Source organism: Arvicanthis niloticus, chromosome 15 (assembly GCF_011762505.2).
Source record: "Arvicanthis niloticus isolate mArvNil1 chromosome 15, mArvNil1.pat.X, whole genome shotgun sequence".
In the NCBI taxonomy this organism is placed as follows: domain Eukaryota; kingdom Metazoa; phylum Chordata; class Mammalia; order Rodentia; family Muridae; genus Arvicanthis; species Arvicanthis niloticus.
In genome coordinates this window covers 22,970,824-22,992,649 of record NC_047672.1, presented here as the reverse complement: position 1 = coordinate 22,992,649, position 21,826 = coordinate 22,970,824, and the positions used below count along the sequence as shown (strand labels likewise).

The window sequence follows — 21,826 nt, the reverse complement described above, 5'->3', positions numbered from 1 at the left end:
TTAGATTTCATACACATTCCTGACGGGAAGGGTTTTGAAGACAGAAAGTTCTTTAAATAATGTATCAGATAACAACATGAACTAGCAATTCCACTCCTAGGTGTATATTTGAGAAGTGATGTTTGGAGTAGTTATGCTAGTTGACAGGTACAAAGCTAAAAGACCAATCAGCTGTTGAAGGAATAAACCAATGGAATAGCATTCATCTATAGACTATAGACTCTCAACACATCTTATTTTGTTAATATTCTTGACATCTATAGATTGTGATAACAAGCTTTGTACCACTGTAACACATACCTGATATAAGTAACTTATCCAAAGATTTTGGAGATTTCAATCCATAATTAGTTGGCCACACTTCATGTTAAAATAGAAGACAACAACTCCTGGCTTGGGAGCAAAATGAAAGGGGTGAGGATAGTACAGCCCTCATAGAAAGCACACTCTCAGGGTCCTCTATACATTCTAGGGGTTACTACCTTTTAAAGGCTCTACCATGTTCCATTATCACAATCCTAGGGAGTGAGCTTTTGACCTATGAGGGGGACACTCGAGATTTAGACTGGAGCACTGCTACATGCTGGAATGCATGGGCCAATTTTTAAAATCTTATTCTAAGCAGAGGAAAGAGTAAAAAAAAAGCCATACATTGTATGCTTCTATTCACATGACACCAGCATAAGAAACTCTGTAGAGATGGGAAGTAGACCAGTGTGGCTCCATAGGGCTGAGAGGAGTACAGAGATGATGTAGTGATACCTAATGCTTACAGGATTTCTTTTTGAGGTGATGGCTGTAAACCACAGTGAATGTACCAAATCTATGGAGCTGTACATTCAAATGGGTAAATTTTCGAACATGTTACTTATACCCTCATGAAGCTAGAAAGACTGTACCTAGTGTGCCTGATATGTAAGGGAAAGTATTTTAGAGGCAAAGTCAAAACTCCAACCCACATGTCTTACTAAATTCATTTTAAAACTCATATACTGCTCCTAACAAAGGCCATATTTATCTACCCTTTCCCAGTAACTGAAATGATATACAGAGTCCCTGAATATTCTTTCTCATGCCAGCCCCTGTCTAGGCTTCTTTAAGAACCTGTACATGAGTAACTTCTCATCTTGTGGGATATTCAGACTTCAACCACAGAAATCACTAGATGTCCTCATTTCCTGACACCAGGAGTCTGCAACTCTTTTTGTCATAAGACAGGAAGTGTGGCAACACAGGTTCCCTTTTCTCAAAAAGGACAAAGGTTTCCTTTCTGTTGTCTGAGTTCTGGGGCTTACATCTGCTTCTTTCTACCTTGACCTAGCTTTAATGTATTAAGTTAACAGATTTGAGATGGTTAGCCTGTGAATTAAGGGACTATAGCAAATTCATGGCTTGGAGTTTATTGTTAGGGTGTTTTCTATGTTTTATTTAGAAATAGCTGAGTGGAGTTAGCAGACAACAGTCCAGATTACTTTACACAGATAGTTGGTTTTCAAAACGTCAGAAGTCCACAGAATTGACGTTATAAACATGTCTGTAGTAATGTTCATTTTGATTAGAGACCTGTTTGCTCCTGACAGCTTCCTGTATTGGATTCTAAGCAGAAATTGAGCATCTTTGGAGTTACTTCAGTTGTGGTGAGACAACCACTAGGCAAGAATTGCCTCTTTCCATATACAGACAAATTACTGTCCAGAAAAGGACACACTTGCAGAATAGTCGACTGATTATATCTGCCTAGACAGAGTAATCAGCCCTTAATAATTCTGCAGCACTAAGGTCTGTCAGATGATCCTGGGTCAGAAGGCTGAAGATCAGATGCTCCAACATTTTGTAGTACAGGGACTGTCCAGGTGTTCAGCGGTATCTATAAATTGGCTAAGTTTTAGAAGCTATGGTTTGTGCTTCCCATAATTTTAGTTAACTCAGCCATTCTGGATTTCTGGCGGGGTTGAAAACTTATAGTCTCATAGCCAATCCTGGCTATTTACCTTGAGAGAAAAGATCTGAGTGGATGGTTTTCAGCTGACATTCATTCTAAAGCCAAGGAAAAAGCCAGGTTCAGAACCAAGTGTTTTAGTTAGGAGAGATGACAGAGGTTCTGGTTAGTCAACCAAATGATGGACTGATCATTAGGACTATCTTGTACCTCACTGGTACAAATTGGTATAATTATGCTCTAATTGTATTTTGAGAGAAAAGTTTTATTTTAACCGGAAGGGTGCTATGTAGGAGGAGCTAAGGTGGGAGGAGTACTGAGAGGAAGAGAAGGAGTAAGGAGAGGAGAAGAAGGAGAGGAGAAGCTAGGTGATGAGAGAGAGAAAGAGAGAGAAAGAGAGCGGGGGATATCAAGGCAGATGTTCACGTGTCTCCACTAGTCAAAGATAGTTGATATATCTAGGTTGGGTATTGGGTTACACTTCTGATTGAGCAATACCAAACTTATAAAGCCTTTGATTAACATCTTAAAAAAGTGTATAAAAGCAAAAAGGAAAAGGGGGCATGGGATAGGGGTTTTTTTTGGGGGGGGGGGATGGGGAAAGGGGATGGCATCTGTAATGTAAATAAAATATCCAATAAAAAAAGACTATCAGAGAACACCTAGCTCACGGGTTACAAATGTAATTCCAATATCTACTAGATTATTTCTGATGGCCTTTTCCAAGCACGTTTTAATAGGTATTACATTGTCTCATTAAAAAAATATAGACCTACTAATACACCAAAAGAAACCTAGAAATTAGAAAAACAACTTAGTATTGTAACAACAGAATTTACAATTTATTTTGACTACTGATACACATACATATTGCTATTAGTTGAAAATAATGAGTTGATTATTGGCTGGCTTTAATTCCTTTAGATTTCTATAGGCTTCTCTGCAGTTTAATTCTCGTTACTTAAAACAACCAATACATCTCTTATTTCCCTACACTTTAGGTATGTATGACGCTTGTGATAACAGTTAAGGTGCCCAAGAAGTGTTCTACCTCATTCCTGCCTTCCTTTCCTTGTGATCAAATGAACCTCCACTTCATCTCTCATGATTTCCATTTGTCCCCAATTTTGCCTTTTCTCTTCTAATGAAAAGGTATATGTCACAACAGACTTTTATCCAAAACCTGAAAAAAATTTAGCTTGAGTATTTTTCCTGGCCCCTCCTGTCTCTTTTTCTCCTGCCCACCACTCCTTCCCCCCTCCTTCCCACTTCCTCTTTCTTCCTATTTCTTTCCTTATCCTCCGTGTTTCTCTCTGTTCTATTCAGAACTTTCTTCATTCCCTCAGTATTTGCTCAGTTCCAAGCCGAGCTGTAGAGGTCCTCCCCCAATTCAGGAGGGCCTCTGCTTCCAAGATGGAGTATGAGAATGGGAGTCTTTTGGGAATGGAGGAGGTTGTGGAGCCGAGTTTATATTCTTCTGCTCATAGTGCTTCCTAACAGTTCTCATATCTGTTCTATGAGCAGTTTCTCCTCAGTGGTGTGTCTATGTTCTCTAAGGATGACATAGTTCTGTCAACAGAGAAAACTCTACGGATTAGTCAAAAGGCTCAGTCTACAGAAACAGACTGCATTTCCATATCGAGTTCATCTCCAGAAACCTGGCCCTGTCTGGAGATAACTAGAATCCAGTCCCCTCTCATAGGGAGTGTGGTCTTAGGGAATACCTAGTGCAGAAAAAGAGTTTTACCATGTGAAGATGTTTGTAAAAGGGAGTAACATATTGACTTTGAGGATTCCTTAGGGACCTCCACCTAATGAAGATTGGCACAGTCTTTGATGCGCTATATTTCCTGGACTGGTTTCCTTCACAACTAATCTCTTTTGTTGGCTCTGTGAAGATCACTCTTGTAGAGATCTATGATCATTTGGGAGTCCCCTCGCAGATCCAGCGATAGCTGACGTCACACGATGCAGCATCAAACGTCTTTGTCAGACCTATAGTGACACAGTCGAAGTTCTGATCCTGATTGGTAACACTAAATGAAAAGAGAAAGCTTGGTTAGGATCCTGGTTTCTATTCTGACTTTAACTGTTAGTGAGGTGAGGTTCTCATGGGAGCTGTTCATGGAGGGAATGCAGCTTCATGCCACCACACACCCTCCCTGGCTCTGGATCTTTCATCCCAATGTAGGTCCTTGCTTTTCAATACACTGTCACCAATCCTGCCCCATACCCACTGATTCAACTCTCCTGTGAACATTCACAGATTCCAAGAATCTAGGTCTAACTTGCTCATATTAGGTTGAAAATATCCCATGTGCTGTCACCTCCAATGACATTTTAGTACTGGATGCATGTTTATAACAGGGAGACCCGAGGCAGGAGGAGAGGGATATTTTTAATTCTTTCCTGGATCTGAGATGGCTCTATGATAAACTTGGTGAAGGCAACTGTAGGCATTCTTATACTTCCTTTCTGTCATTCGGATCCTTTAGTTCTGACTGCAAAGTCTCATTTCATGAAAAAGTTGCATGCTATTTGGGATCAAGGAACTATAGAATCCAATGATAGCTCTACCCTGTTGGCATAGGAAACCCAACACATTTCTAACTGTTCTCATACTCAGTTCAACAGCTTGGGAGGAATAAAAGCTTTCTTCATGGCATCCCAGTGAACACAGGAAGAGGTAATCCATGCTTAGCACAGCTCAATGCCTGATGGAGAGTAGACACTGAGTGGATATTAAGTTTCATCCCCCTGTAAGGATATCCATTCGTGGGTTGGAGACCCAGCTTGGTCCTTGTCTGACTCATCATTTCCATATAAATAATGGAATAATATAGCCTCCTGTAAACTTTGACTCCATGGAGTGATGCCCTGAGGTGATCTTAAGGGTTACAGGTTCAACTTTGAGGCATAGATAAGGCATAGGTATATAATAAACTTTTTTAAATGAAGGAGCTATATCTGGGGAAATGACATGATAAATAGTTCAATGACCTATGAAATATCATATGAGGTACAGTAGCAGCTCTAATATATATTGTAATATGTTAATATTATATATAATGTAACATAATTATAACATATTATAATATTAATGTAGTAATATATAATATTATATTATGATAATATATTTATATATTTATATTGTTATATAATATGATATAATAATATATTTATATTATCATATATTATATATATGATAATATATATTATGATAATATAAATAAAAAGAATAAAAAATTTAAACAGGAAAGAAATGGGTTGGAAGCAACTAGAACAGTAGAACAGAGTCCAGTCTAAGCCTCTGAGCTAAGTCTGACTCTCAGGCTTTGTCTTGTGCAAAAATCTTTAGAGAAACGCAGGCTGTTCACGTACTTGCCATTGAACACAGAGTTGTTGACCCAGCGCCACTTTTTCTCTCCAGGCCGACGTATTAAACCAATAAAGTAATTCTCATCACCAGCTATGTCCTGAAGAAACTTCTAGAAATTAAAAAAGAAGCTTATCAGTGAGTTCTTCACTGCTGCATCCCAAGCTGGTGGTAAATGGTTGGTCTGGTTCTGGGACTCAGGAAGGCAGCCAAGGATTAGATGCTGACTGACACTGACACTTGCCATTAATCCCTGAGAAGTTCTGAAATTTTGCAGGAAGTAAGATAATCTGGATATCTGGACCGAGGTGCAGAAGGTCTAATGTAAAGGATGAAGAACTTACATTACTGATTGTTCCACGCTCCTCCCGAGTCCCCTTTGCTCGCGAAAAAGGACACGGGGGGGGGGGGTAGTGATCGGGTAATACTACAGAGCGGAAAAGACGGAAAGACAGGAAGAGGTGCTGCTTAAATACACCCTAGAGTGACGTATTCACTTCTGATTGGCTGTTTACTCATTACCCATAATATGCCCAGGGATGGGCAGTGACTTTTGGCGCGCTTTTTGCCTCTTGCACCTGCGCAGTCAGTTGTTTACTTGTGGGAGGACAGGATGCCCACGCCATCTTGGAATGGCGGAATGTATCACCGCTAACCGTGGCTTCCTACAACTGATAAATACTCTGATGATGTCAGTATTGTTTTTTGGAGTCAAGCAAAAGGAGTGGAGAAGGAAGACATCACAATTAAAAACAGGTCATTTCAAATACACATTTTATGCCTGGCATGATTCTCTTTGTAGGATTTTCATTACTCCAGAAAATTTCACACTCTCAATTAAGTTGAATCAAGGGAAAAATGCATCGAGAGTTATCATTGAAGCATCAATGTTGTGATCTTTTTCTGTGGTTAGTATGCAGAGGAGGCTGAGCAGAGTAGCATGGTGGGAATTGGATACACCAAAACTTAAATGGGGCGTAGAGGAAACAGAGGGCTCAAGTTTTCTCATTCCCTTTTCTCTTAACCCTCTATTTACTTTCCCCATCCTCTGCCCCTCTCTTGCACGTGAAAATATCTTGCTTTTCCTCTTGAGTGCTTCATCCTAAAGAATTTGTGTGATTCTGATTGCTGGCCTTGGCCATCTGTTCAGGGACAGCCTTCTTGAAAATTCTGCCCCATCAGAGGATGATATTTTTGGGAGGAAGAGATAGAGAAGAAAAATATGAATAGTGTATAGCCTAGTACCTAGCATCCAACCAATGGTAAGGTTTGAAGAAGAGACAACTGTAAATTGATAAATATAATGTTCTATTGTTTACATATATGATGTTGGTCAGATAACTTATTTTGGTGAAGAAGGAATATCAGGCAGTGAAGCATCTGCTGTATAAATGTGACTACCTGAGGTCAGATTCCTAGAACTCATGGGAAAGCCCAGTGATGCAATGAACTTCTGTAATTCCAGCTCTTCTATGGCAAGATGAGAGGCAGAGACAGGAGGATCCCTGGAAGACTTGGGGGAAGGGAGCAGCTAACCTAGCTATGCAGTGGTGAATAACAAGGCACCCTGTCTCAAGCAAGGTTGAAGGTGAGGCTGTTCTCTGACATATACATGCTTGCTGTGGCACATGTGTGCCCACATGGACACACACACACACACACACACAAATACTAAAACATTACTTTTTTTCTCCAGTTTCCTCATTGCATATGCATAAAATATGTGTAATAATATGTTTCAAGGCCATCACAAGGTAAAAGGATACAATAAACAAAGCTGCCACATAGTACTAGTCTGTTTTCATTGTTACAAAAGTAAAGTTTTATCTAATTCTTTGTTTTTCACATTACTAATTATATTAATATATTTTTCTTATGTACAATGAGATGATACATTAGTATCTTCGTCTCATATCTTCCTCCTTTACTATATACATTAACATCTCACAAAATATTCTGTAATTTTTCAGTAACAAATTTTTATTGTATTTAACATTCATTCAAACACTCATTTTTGGGTCAGTGTGTTTTTTTGTGAGCTTGTGTGTATATATTTATGTGTACAGTCAAACATGTGGCACTTTTGGAGGTTAGAGGACCAATCGTGGGAGCTGGTTCTCTCTGGGATCACATGAATCTCAGGGATTGAACTCAGGTCACCAGGGCCAGTGTGGCAGGAACCTTTATCTGCTGAGCCATCTTAGTAGGTTCAGATGACATTTATTTATTTATTTATTTATTTAAATTTATTTATTTTATACATACATATGTGCCCACATGCGAGTGACACAGCCTTTCTGTGGAGATCAGAGGACAATTTGTGGGAGTTGCTTCTCTCCTTGTATTATGTCAATTCCAGATCTCTGAGATTCAACTCAGGTCATCAGGCTTGGTAGCACATGACTTTACCCATTGAGCTATCCTCGCAGTCCTTAAGCCACTCCTTCAGACATTAGGTCTTTGATCAATTCTTGCACTTTAAATGTCCTGATCCATCCCTAGGGTACTGGCTTGATGCTGTGGTTTATAGGGAAGACAACAAAATCTGGATTTCTAGCTTAGATGAAAATGAAGAACTTTCCAATCTCAGGTTTACAACAAGGACTGTGAACTTTTCAGCTAGGCACATCTCTACTTCTCACCATCATCCTACCCTTACATCACCAAATTGTTCCATAGCCTCCACCAACTGCAGCGGCGGTAGACTATTTTCTCACACCATCCCAATGCTTTACCAGTTTCTCTGGAGTGTCGACAATTGCCAGTGTGGATCCCTGTGTTGCACAATAATCCCTGCTGGCTTTCCAAGATGATTCGGAGGTGGAGAAGAAAAAGCATCTTCCTAGGTGAAAATCCCAGTCTTTGGGACAGGCTGGAGAGATTAGAGGAGGAAGGAGCAGAGACAGAGGCAGAGAAGGAATACATGTGATTAGTGGTTTGGAGTGTGAGCCCTGGAACAGAATCATAAAATGGTGGGGCACATTTCTTTGTAATTACATCATGATATAAATTCTTCCCAATTCAGGAAGAAATTCCATCACTCTAGTCTGCTTTCCTGTCCCCAAAATAAAGGGGATGAAAGCACTTCATGGTTCCTTTGAGCCAGTCTCATAAGGAAGGAGGTGTTGGGAAAAGTTCTTGAGAATCCAGCTTCTGGGATGGAGAGATGGCTCAGCTGTTAAAGGCTAGGCTCACAACCAAAAACATAAGAGAATCTAGCTTCTAAATACCATGGAAGTGGGAGGAGCCCAGAATCATGCACTGTACCTGTTCCATAACTCCTTGTAGGAAAGAAGCTTTCGTCATTTCTCCCAAAAATCTGTGAGACTGAAATGAAAAGAAATCCCGATGGTTACTATATACAGTGAACACAGCAGTCATTAGGCTTTGGGCTGCTGAATTCTGAGTGATTTGTTTCTAAACATCCCTGATGTTTTAGATGATCCAGAGGTGAAAAGAAAAACCACCAACCTTGATGAAAATCCTATTTGGGGCAGGTAGATTTGAGATGGAAGGTGCAAAAAGGAGGGAAGAAGGGAAGACACTGAAAGAGATGCTATGGAAAGGACAAAGGCATTGGCCACTCTGAACTAGAATAGTCAGAAATAATGTCTTTGAAGCATCCATCTAACTGTTACCATGATCTAGTATACTTGGTACTCAAATCCTACTATCTATCTATCTATCTATCTATCTATCTATCTATCTATCTATCTACCTACCTACCTACCTATCCACCCCCATTATGGTAGTAGATGTGAAAGGCTTAGGAGATTAATGAGTGATAGATAGGGGAAAGAGAGAGAGAAAGAGAGAGAGAGAGAGAGATCGATCTCCCAGGAAAGTTCTCACTCCTTTCTTATATGACACTGTTTCCAGAGAGCTTTTTCAAGCACTTATTTTTTTTTTTTACCCAACAGAATATTTTTATTGATTATTTGCAAATTTTACATAGTACACCATGATCACATTCACTTCCCAGTTCTCCCAGGCTCACTCCCATCCACCTTTGTGACCTCTTTCCAAAAAAAAAAAAAAAAAAAAAAGAGGAAAAATAAACAATCTCAAGTCCATTTTTCTTGTTGCCCACATACTTTTACTCCAGGCTCCACACAGCAGTTTGGCTGTTCCCTTTATTTCTGGACTCCAAATCCTCTATGAGAGGCTTCAATCCTGGGCAACCATTAGATGCTTTTCTCATTAATATTTCCTCAGCTCTATTGATGGTAACTGATTAAAGCAGACCCAGGATACAGGAGTTGCAGCAGATAAGGAAATAGGTAACTGATCTACATATTCCTCTAAGAGTAGAAGTTCACTTTTTAAAATACAAAATGTGGAGATTAATGGCCCCTAAGGGGCTCCTTATTCTTGGACGCACTGGCTGTCTGAGCAGACAGCTGCAGTGGCTCCATAGGCTTTTGAAATGTCCTCTCAGGGGCCCTGGTTATTTGTTGTTTATGCTTCAGGCTACTTTCATTTACTGAGATGCCATCTAGTCACTTAAGATCTTATTGGTAAAACAGACATGAGAATTCATATTTTATTGTACTCCCTAGCTCAGAGACTTTGATATTAGAATAGACCGTTTTTGTAAGTCAGAAATTACTTTTTGTTTTGGAGGTAAAGATGTCAACAGTAACCGATCTCTTAAGAGGCAGTGTCACGGAGTTCTAGCAGAAAGCTGCACCAAGAGTGGGCTTAGGGCTAGAGCAATGACACAGTTCCCAGCACCCTCATGCTGGCTCACACCACCTGTAACTCTAGTTGCAGAGAATACAGCGTCCTTCTGGCACCCATAGGCACCCCATGCGTATGGTGCACATACATATGTGAAGGTAAATCATTCACACATGTAAAAATGAATAAATCAAATAAAAAAAAGAGAGGTGGGATTAGAGGCACCATGGCCTCTGTATGCAAAACATCTGGCATTAATCCTTTTGTTTTATAAATGAGGCTTGATTATCAACCTGTTTTTATTCTTAGCCCATGGTGGGTCTAGCATAATTTTTAGCACACAAAATGATGCCCAGTCTTTTTTTTTATTTCTGGAACATGACTTCTTTCATGTGTGCGAGCATGCATGTACGTGTGTTTGTGTGTGTGTGTGTGTGCGTTGTATGTACGTGTTTGAGTGGGTGTATGGACATGTGTGTGAGGATGTGTTTACACTTGTGTGTCAATGTGTGAGGGGCCCAGCGGCTGACACTGGAAGCCTTCTTCAATCTTTGTCCATCTCATGTATTAAGATAGGATCTCTTTCTGAACCTAGAATTCATTAATTTAACTACACTGACTGGCCAATGATCACCAGGAATCCTTTTATCTCCGTCTTCACCCACCAGTCTTGCTGTTATAGACACACACTGCAAAGACTTGACTTTTACTTGTGTGCTGGAGATCTACGCTCAGGTCTTCATGCATGGCGGACAGACACTTTACCAAATGAACCATCTTCCAGTGCCAGAATTTTGTTTCTTTTCTATTTTCCAGACGAGGTTTCTCTGTGTAGCCCTGACTGGCCTGAAACTGGCTCTGTAGACCAGGCTGGCCTCAAACTTATAGATCTACCTGCCTCTGCCTCCTGAATGCTGGGATTAAAGGTGTGAGCCACCACACCTGAATAGAATTTGGTTTGTAACAATTCTTTGTAAGAATCTATGAAATTCATTTACAGTACATTATTGTAGTCCCATATATCATTTTCAAACCCAGAAGGAAAACTGAGGATCATAAATGTCATACAGGGGCTGGGGATCGTATAGTCTAGTACTAGACTGTCCTTTCTATGAGAAAGGCCCTGGATTTGGTCCTTAGTACCAATAGTGGAAAAAATCAGGAAGAGACAATAATCAATGAGTTTTCTATTCATTTTCACACTTGTAAAGGAGAACAGGGCCTTCATGTAGCATCTGTATGCAAATTCATAGGAACTGTTAGAATTCAGGACATAGAAGCTGGATGCTAGAGAGATTACCATTCTGCACATTAGTGGTTCCGTAGCTCTCCGTGGGGATGAAGCCATCATTACTTTTGCCAAAAACCTGTGGGACTGCAAAGAAAACCAGCTAGTGGCTCAGCCCCAGTGTGGCTGCAAATGAAGGCGGCAAATAAGCCACAGGGGATACCAGGAAACTGTGACCACAGGAGGAAGCACTGAGCTCTCTACCTCCATGGGGTGTGTGTATATTCACACTTTGCTTACCTACTTGTGCATTTTTTTCTGTGCCCGTTATAGTTATTACATGTTCACATTGGGTCACAAGGAAAATACCTCTTACTCAACTGCTGCCATTTACTCACATTTCCTTCCTCCATTTTTTCCTACTAGCTTCAGAACTAAATCTTTGGCTACGAGGCTTCTTATACTAATGGATTTATTGAGAAGAATTTATGTACACAAAACACACACACACACACACACACACACACACACACACACACACACACCTCTGTTAAATCTTGCTCTTATAGTTAGCTCTTCATACAGCTTTATTGTGTTGAACTGAAACAGTAACTTTTAAAATTATAACAACAACAAAAAAGTCAGACTAAATATTACAGTTTAGATTATCCAGTGAAGAGTTTCCTAAAAAGCTTCAGGTAAGGGCTCTATCCTTTTTACAGTCAGTTGTGTATCTCCATTGTAGATCATGGAACCTGACCCCACATGTCTGCCAGAGTGTGGAAGACAATGTGGAAAAACTTGGGCACTGAACCTTTACACTCAATCTGGCATTCTGAGTAGAATAAAACAATAAAGATGCTGGGGAGAAGGCTCCCCAAAATACTCACAATACAGCAGAAAAAAGGTCATTCCAACAACTTTGATCACTACTACGATAAGCCCTGAGATGATCATGTGCCAGTTCATGATGATGGGGATTCAGGAACCTGTGGGGATAAGAACAACAGCATCAGAATCTGAGGGCAAAGCTGCTGGCCTTAGCCTTGTGTCCTTTTCAGAGTATCCAAGGCAGAGCTGGAAGACAAGCATTCCATTGACAGGTGAAAGGAGGTGACCCATACATGTCCAGAACACTGATAGGAAACTCTCTCCTTCATAGATACTTTAGCATTAGGTATTAAACTTGTCTCCATTTGTGGTTTCATAAATCCTGTCTAATAAGTAATTGTCATGCAATTCAAGAATATTTAGTCTTGAAATGACCCTTGCTCATAAGCTTACAATGTTAATTTCATTTATAAAAGCTACAGTCTCAAGTGTGTCAGGGGTATGTGTCAGATGAACAGAAGATAGACAGACAACAGACAGACAGACAGACAAACAGACAACAAGACTGACTTACTTGTTCTCTTTCTGGATGTCTGGGCTGGCATACAGATAGGAGTCTTGTTGATAAGTTAATACTTGGTGCGGTGAGCAGGGTTTCTTGTCTTCTGAATATATGCTCTTGCTTGGATAACGGGCGATGTCTTTTTTCACAACCTCTCTGTTCTAGGAGCATCTCCAAGCAAACACTTCTTCCTGTTCAGTGCTCTTGGCAAAGGAGCAGGCGGGGCAAAAAGGGGAAGGGAACCTCTATCTCTGCAGGAGGAAGGTTCCTTTCAGGGGAAATTTTCTACGAGGATTTGGAAAACCACATGCCTGAGCACAAACTTAGCCTTCATTTGTTAACTTTCTATTGCTCACAGGATGATATTTGGCTCCTTAGTGTAGTATATAAATCTTTGTATATTCCTTCTTTCATGGATGCTAAGTACTCAGACACATGCTAGATATTCTCTTAGCCTGTGATATATGTGGTGGTTCTGTGCCTCTCATTGGCACCAAATCTGTTCTGGTCTTATATGCCAAACTGAATTATTTTATATATCTTCTCTGTGGTCTCATATTTTTATCATATATTTACATAATACACCTTTGTTGATCATATAATTATGCAAAATTAGTTTCTCTCTCTCTCTCTCTTTCTCTCTTTCAGACACACAACAGATTCCAGATTCCTCGATGTCCTCTTTGACTAGGTAATTCTGGTGCATCCCTTAGACCTCACTTTGTTTCTTCAGGAAAATCCTTGTGCCTACCCTCTACTCGCCTGTCCCATTTGGGTTTAGGTATCCCTTACTTAGTACCATGATACTAGGTACCTGTTCCATGGGAGAAGTTTTGCATGATTATCCACTTGTGCACTATAATTTTCACACTCGGAAACTATGCAGCCTAAAGCTATTTATTTTCTCACTACTGTTGTTTCTCATTGGTATAGCCACAGCCCTTGGATCACTGTACTTGAAAACGGCATCTGTCTTTTATGCAAATCATTCAAACTTCTATTTGTGGACTTATCATTAGACCCATAAAATAAATAGTTACGATCTTTGATTTTTGTGTGACACCACTTATCCAAATTGACGAGTGGATTGTCATTGTTTTCAGAGATAATGTAGATGTTAGACCACTTCCAAACATGCAGATTCCTGGTTAAAACCCATGGACTTCAGACTGTGATGACAGTACTCAGAATAATCACTAACCATCCCCTCGTTTGCAAACAAACTTAACTTACATTACAAAAACTATATGGTTTTAATGTAAATTGCCACTCAGCTTATATAGCAGCTAAGAGTTCATAGAAAAAAAAATCCAGTTTGTAATAAGTAGAAATGCTTTCTAATAGAATACTGTGATATATCCAAACAAATGTGTTAGGGAATGGAGGTGAGGGGAAGGTGTGGGGCCTGGACAGGGGTGGTTCAAAGCCTGTGTAAGGCTTTCAGGTCTGCAGCTTACCAGGAACAGAGATATCATGGAAACACACTTGGTTCCCACTCATCATAATGACCGATTGAATAAACCACAAGTCCTATTGTAGAGGGGAATCATTCTAGTTAGACGCTAAAGATAGTACATCACCAATATCAAGCTATTTTAGTTCGAGACAGGTGTAGCACAATACTCAGAAGACAGACTTCCTACTCCTAATGTCTTTAATAGTTGTTAAGAAATAGTTGTTAAGAAATAGCCCCCATGCTGGGCGGTGGTGGCGCACACCTTTAATCCCAGCACTTGGGAGGCAGAGACAGGTGGATTTCTGAGTTCGAGGCCAGCCTGGTCTACAGAGTGAGTTCCAGGACAGCCAGGACTAAACAGAGAAACCCTGTCTCAAAAAACCAAAAAAAAAAAAAAAAAAGAAATAGCCCCTATCTTTCTTCATCAAGTCCTGTAAGATCTGACTCTTACAGTGTCTATCAGTAGCCATTACAGATATGCATATGGGTAAAGTTTTTTCATATCTCACTTAAAAGTTTAATGTAAAGGATGCTGGGCATGGTGGCTCACACCTTTAGTCCCAGCACTAGAGAGGCAGAGGCAGGCAGATCTCTGAGTTTGAGGCCAGTCTGGTCTACAAGAGCTAGTTTCAGGACAGCCAGGGCTACACAGAAATACCTTGTCTCAGAATCTGTCCCCCATACCCCCCAAAAAGTTTAAGAAGAATAAAAATAAATAAATGAATATGGGAACAAAACTCAAGTGAAATAAGGATTATAAAGAAAGACCCAGTTTCCATCTATGAATTACATAAGCTTTATGACATGGGAAATATTAGACCACACCTCACCTATGCTTTTAAAAAGATGATGAAAAACATTGATTCTGTAAAAGAAAAATGCCATTAAACTGACAAGAGTCACTTGGCGGTTTAGTTGATGATTAAAAAGCAACAAACAGTAGGATAAGGGCTCTGAATAATACATTAGATACCATAGGAAAAGAATGAGGAAGTCAGAAGCTATTACCAAGATAGCAATTCAGAAGTCAGAGGAAAAGGGAAAAGGGATAATCAGAGAAGAAATATAGAGATGTTAATATTGGATCCAACAAAAATACAACTAGAGATACTATTATAAGGTAAATTAAAAATAACTTCTTCATTTTTTAAATTTATTTTTTATTGAATAATTTATTTACATTTCAGGTGTGATCCCCTTTCCCCATTTCCCCCCAACTCAGGAACCCCCTATCCCATCCCCCCTCCTCCTGCTTCTATGAGGATGTGTCCCACCCAGCCACCCACTCCCACCTCCCCAGTCTCGAATTCCCCCACACTGGGGCATCCAGCCTTCACTGGACCAAGGACCTTCTCTCCCACCTATGTCTGATAATGCCATCCTCCCCTACATATACAGCTGGAGCCATGGGTCCCTCCCTATGTGCTCCCAGGCTGGTGGTTTAGACCCTGGGAGCTCTGGTTAGTAACTTCTCTTCATAAAAGATACTGATGAAAGTTAAACTAAGAAAAAACTAGGATTTCCATTGCAAGTAAATTAATGATGTTATTGTGATTTTTTTTTATAGATGACATATTGCCCAAAGGATGTCAATGCAGTGCAGGAAAAATACATTGCTTAAATAAAATCTAATGTGAAATCTATTCTAGCTGGATACACAGTTGCTGAAGATAGTTAATGTGGCTCAGACCTTAGTAGACAAAAATTAGCTATAAAGATGTAAATAACCATTGTGGGTAGTTAGTAATATTAATCTGTAGTATTGATAAACAGTTTTATACAATGAATTTGCATATAATGTATAAAATATCAAGATACAATTTATTTTTATGTGTTAGAGAAAGCCTTGGTGTTTTACTATGAAATTTGATAAGCATGATGAGAGAGTAGGTCTGTGTGAAACATCTTAAAGTCATGCTTAACAGTAACTGAGACCACTGTGGCCACCTTTCACAATCACAAAGAACTGAAGTCTGTTCATTGCATCATTTATCAGGAAACACATTGTGTTAATATGTTCATGAATTTGGTAACTGAGGCTGGGTACTACATAGGCTTGAATGTCTGAAATCATAAAAATCTGAGGGCTTTGCAGAATGAGTTGTATTTATAGCATAAGATGTTTTTATCAACATTAGAATGTGTGTGTACATGTGCATGTGTGTATGTGTGCAGATTTAAGGTGTATTATATTCATTGGCTCTAAGCGTCACTCAGGATATCTCTTTTTTTTCTTTTTTTTTTTTTTGGTTTTTCGAGACATGGTTTCTCTGTGTAGCCCTGGCTGTCCTGGAACTCACTCTGTAGACCAGGCTGGCCTCGAACTCAGAAATCCACCTGTCTCTGCCTCCCAAGTGCTGGGATTAAAGGTGTGCGCCACCACCGCCCGGCAACTCAGGATATCTCTTATCATCAATAAGATTAGGTGTTGCACTTGTTATAATAAAGATAAGCACTATTTTCCCTGATGGCTTATGTATGGAGGCTTGGTCCCTGATGTTATTATTCAGAAGAGGAGCCTCTGAGAAGTATCTGCCTTCATCATTGATTTAATACATCAAAGGATTTAAATTCTGAATCAACAGTTGGTAGGTTGTGGAACAGTGGAAGATGAGCTTAGCTGAGAAAAGTAGATCATTGGGAGGTGGCGAGAATGTCCTTAATGGTATTTCCTGCCTCAGCCCTTTCCTGTCTTTTTTTTATTCTTCTGGCTATCAGGAGGTGAGCAGTTCTGCTCTATCACTCCCCTTTACCCTGATGCTTTCTCACAACATGGCCACAAAACAACGGAGCCAGCCAACCATGGACTACATCATCTGAAATCAGGAGCCAAAATAAATCCTTTCTCCTTTAAGTTATGTTTTTTTTTTCCTTATAACAGAAATAAAAGTCTGGTTAACACAGTACTCTATAGTCACTTAGACCTTCCTCTCCCAACTCATATTTTAAAAATCAGGGGTGATTAAGGTCCTTACGCAAAAGATACCATTTTTGCAAACAACCTATGCAGTCCTCTTATACACTTTAATACATCTTATATTTCTACAAATGTAATTTCAGAAGTATTTTCTTTTAACAGTTGAATTTACAAATAAAAACTCATTTATACTAGTGGCTGTCTGTTCATTATACTTTAGTAAAGATATTGAGTTACATATGCTTTGTAAACCAACAGAATAAAACATACTTTGAATAGATTCTACCAATAAACCACTTCCTGGACCTTCTGATGTTGTTTGATTGGTCATCTTCTTGTTATTGCTTTTACTGAGGTCAATCCTTCATTATTCACATTTTCCCTTAACTATGAGCTGGGTCATTTTAATTTTTAAAGACTGTTTTCTTAGTCTGTAGTAGACTTACATGTTTATTCCTTCCCTGTCTGTCTGTCCATAGACTTAGTTGTTCCAACCAAACCGTTTTGTAACACTATATTACAGGTCTTGACAAGAAAATTTAAGGGACAGGGACATAGTGGCTCATGGAATATAAGTGGCAATAGATTTAAATCAAAGTGGATGAAGAAGCAACTGGGGTTGGGGCTCTGTTAATTGCTCAGGGTTCAATCTTTAGCACCGCAGGGGGAAAAAAAACCTTCTCTTTTGATTATGAGTCCAGTTGTAGATCTGACATCTAATGTGAATAAGGCACTCCTTGTTTCTAAACCTCTGCCAGCGATCTGCTGTCAACCCTGTTGTAGTAAGTCCTAAGCTACACTAGCATTTCCTCAAAGCTGGAGGGAAGAAGCCAACTTCTCTCAACTTCGTTTCTTGGTGGTGATTGCATCATAAGCACTGAATCAGCCATGGTAATTTCTTCTCTACCTACCACTCTCTAGATGATCACTCTAGACGATCATCACTAGATGATGATGCTTTTCCAAACCATCCTTGGATCTCTTTAACTTCTCTATTTCCACTACCACATCCTGAAACACAAAACTTCTTTCCTTTTATTATGATCGAGTTGCAAATGACTCAAAGACTTTGCCTTCGCTCTTTCAAAATAATCCTACACAACACTGAATCTTTATAAAATAATGTCATAATCATGTCACTTCCTTCTCTTAGGTTCTTTGAGAACCTAATATGAGAAATCTCAGTTAAACCTTGGCTCTGCTCATTCATCTAAACCTTTTTTTAAAATTTATTTTTATTGGATATTATATTTACATTTCAGATTTTATCCCCTTACCCCCATTCCCCCCACCACCCAGGAACCTCCTACCCCATCCCCCTCCTCATGCTTCTATGAGGATGTGTCCCCACTTAACCCCCACTCCCACCTCCCCACCCTCGAATTCCCCCCCCCCCCCCCACTCGGTGTTCAGCCTTCATGGGGCCAAAGATCTCCTCTCCCACCTATGCCCGACAAGACCATCCTCCCCTACATATACAGATGGAGTCATGGGTCCCTCCTATGTGCTCCCAGGCTGGTGGTTTAGACCCTGGGAGCTCTGGTTGGTTGGTATTGTTGCTCTCCTCATGGGGCCGCAAACCCTTTCGGCTCCTTCAGTCTTCATCTAAACCTTTTATTCCATATCATTTATGTAAATTCTGATGCAAACTATGGTCACACGTTTTGCTTATGCTTATTTGGACACCTAATTAAATGCACCGTATCATCATCTTATTGTTGTCTGTATATATATTGTGTGTATATATTTCTGAACTAATAATCAAGTACTGACTGTGTCTGATTGTTCTCTGTTCCTAGTGAGAGCCAAACTGGAGTTCCTCAGCCAACTCAGCTGCAGTTCTGCCACCGTGCAACCCTTCCTTAAGGTTTCTCTAGTAAATGCATGAGGATATAAAGCTTGAGATGGAGACACGCTGAGATATTTTCTCTTAAGAATCTTTTAGAGAGGCCTAGAAAGAAAAAGCAAGTTTCAGAACTGAGAACACCCCCTCTGTGACTGATGGGTCAAAGGGTGAAACAGAAGACAAATTCAATGTTGTTATCTTTTCAAATTGGATCCTTGAATAATTCAGTTTTAATTCTTCACTGAATTGAAGATCAAGATGAGAATAGGGGTGTAGCAATTTGTGTTGGAGAGGATAGTCTAGACCCATACAATGGGTAAATCATCAGAATAAGAAATCTTTGTGGTCAGTTCAGCCTACACTTTTGTACTGAAAAAAGCTATAGCCTTTTTGGCTAAGGCTATAGCTCAGAAGTAAAATGTTTTCACATCCCATATGTGTAGGATTGTGAAAAGCAACCTGGTTTCTGGTTGAGCACTGGCTAGAAACCACCAGAGACCTGTATGGTCCCCTGCAAGGCACGGCAGGCATTTTGCCATGCTCTCCAGGCTCTTGACACAGGCTCCTGACATGAGGCAGAAGACCTCCATAGAGTGGGGTCCTCTGGTCACATAGGACAATGTTCCTACTAGCCCCTCCATAGGTAGAGGGTTTGACTACAGGCCACAGAACCAGAAGACAGATCTCTATATTAATTCTTCACTGAACTGAGGATCAAGATAAGAGCAGGGGTGTAGCAATTTGTGTTGGAGAGGATACTCTAGACTCATACAATGGGTAAATCATCAGGATAAGAAATTTTTGAGGTCAGTTCCAGACCCTCCTCCTTGCAAAAGGTATTTAACCTCAGGCCCGCCCTGAAAATACCAGGGTATAGTTTTCATCCATTTTCTGCCATGACAATAAATATCTTAAGACCATGGACTACGACTCTTCTTTGAAATCTGCTGTGGGGAACAGTGGAACAGGGCTTTGTCTACAGAGCAGCTGTCTAATCTTCTGTATCTGCATTCCCAGCCAAGGAGACCATCAATCCAAGCAGTCAAGCAAGCAGCTGTGACCAAACCAAGAACTCTCATCCCCAGGGGACAGAGCCGGAGCTTCTCTCCCTCTCTCCCGTTTGGCTAGGGGCCAATCCACCTTTTACATCCCCATTTCATTCTTAGCTTTTCTGTGTGTAGAGGTCTCTGGCTGTCTTTTGGCCCCAGGGAACCCCCAGCCAACTCTGGCAGTCACCAGGGACCTCAGACTGTGCTCTCCCACTTCCCCTGAGTGGGGTCCCTTGGTTTCTCATAGCCTGGCGACAGTGTGGGGAGAATGAAGTCAAACTTCCCACTGGTCCTAGCCCCATGGGGGCGGGGGGTGGGAGGAAGGCGTGGGACACACATTAACCCAACACATGTGAGGTCCTGGGTTTGATCCTCAGGACTTTATTAACCTAGGTTGTAAAAACAGGAAGGTTATCAAACTCTAGATAGGATCCATACAAAGGAACTCACGTCTACACACTTCATGGTCAAGTTTCTGAAAACCAAATATTTTGAAGACAGCTATAGAAAATTGTCACATTAAAAGCAGGGATGCAGGAGATCCAAAAGTACTCTAGGCTGGAATACAATGAAAAGATGACTTTATACTGATGAAGAAAAACTAAGAAAGCAGCAAACTTGTTTTTTTCTTTTTTCTCAATAATTTATATATTTTTATTCATTTACATCCTAATTGCAGTCCCTGCTCTCCTCTCCTTCTAGTCCTGCCATCACAAATTCCTCCCTATTACCACCTCCTCAGAGAAGGAGAAGACCCCCTTGGGTACCCCCAACCCTGGGACATCTAGTCCCAGTAGGACTGGGCACATCCTTTCACTTGAGGCTCAACCATGCAGTTCAGAAGAAGGGAACCCAGTAGCAGGCATCAGAGTCAGAGATAGTCCTTGCTCTAATTGTTAGGGGACTCACATGAAGAACAAGTTGCACATCTGCTATAAATATATAGGGGCCTAGGTTCAGCTCCTGCATGCTCTTTGGTTGGTGGTTCAGTCTCTATAAGCACCCTTGAGCCCAGTTGTCTCTGTAGATCTTCTTGTGATTTCCTTGACCCCTCTGGCTCATTCAATTCTGTCCCCACTCTTCCTCAAGACTCCCTGGGTTCTGCCTGATGTTTGGCTTTGAGTCTTTGCATCTGTTTTCATCCACTACTGGATGAAGCCTCTCAGGACACAGTTATGCTAGGCTCCTATCTGAAGCATAGCAGAGTATCATTAATAGTGTCAAGAGTTGCCTTTCTCACATGGGATGGGACTCAAGTTGGGTCAGTTACTGGTTGGCTGTTCTATCTTTATCCTTGTACACCTTTATTCCTTAAAGATTTTATGTCCCCCTTCCTCCACCAAAAGTCCTGTCTAGCTACAGGAGGTAGCCTATTTAGTCTCTATATCCTTTGCTTATAGGAATCTCAGCTAGGGTCACCTCCATAGACTTCCTGTAGCCTCCTGGCCCAGGCCTCTAGCTAATTTCAGAGATGCCCCCCATCAATTATCATTCCCAGCCATATCCTGCCCCCTCTCCCCTCACCTGATTGCCATCTCCATTCCTTCTCACCTTCTCTCCCATTCAGTTTCCTCTCCCCATCTACCTCTGATGACTATTTTGTTTCCACTCTTGAGAGAAATTCACACATTCTCCCTTGGGCCCTCCTTATTACCCAGTTTTGTTGAGTCTATAGATTGTAGCATGGTTATCCTGAACTTTATGACTAATGTCCACATATAAGTGAATACGTACCATGCATGACTTTCTGGGTTACCTCACTCAGGATGATGTTCTCAAATTTTGCCCATTTGTCTGCAGAATTCATGATGACTTTGTTTTTAATGGCTGAACAGTATCCCATTGTGTAGATGAACCACATTTTCTTTATCCATTCTTCCGCTGAAGGACATCTAGTTTGTTTCCAGTTTCTGGCTATTACTGATAAAGCTGCTATGAACAT

At 40.5% G+C, this 21,826-nt stretch overlaps 1 protein-coding gene across 2 annotated transcripts; it reads right to left on the bottom strand.

Moving 5' to 3' along the window:
• Positions 1–2,757: 2,757 nt before the first annotated feature.
• Clec5a (C-type lectin domain containing 5A) lies at positions 2,758–12,827 on the bottom strand. Of its 2 annotated transcripts, XM_076913485.1 has the most exons (7): positions 12,629–12,827; positions 12,114–12,212; positions 11,296–11,370; positions 8,583–8,642; positions 8,051–8,187; positions 5,321–5,427; positions 2,758–3,975 (listed from the first exon to the last, which is right to left on the bottom strand). In XM_076913485.1, the coding sequence occupies exons 2-7, from the start codon at positions 12,190–12,192 to the stop codon at positions 3,861–3,863; spliced, it is 573 nt and encodes a 190-aa protein (XP_076769600.1). In that variant the 5' UTR covers positions 12,193–12,212; positions 12,629–12,827; the 3' UTR covers positions 2,758–3,860. The 2 variants fall into 2 exon arrangements, with proteins under 2 accessions (XP_076769600.1, XP_034375308.1); XM_034519417.2 differs by lacking the exon at positions 11,296–11,370.
• Positions 12,828–21,826: the final 8,999 nt, after the last annotated feature.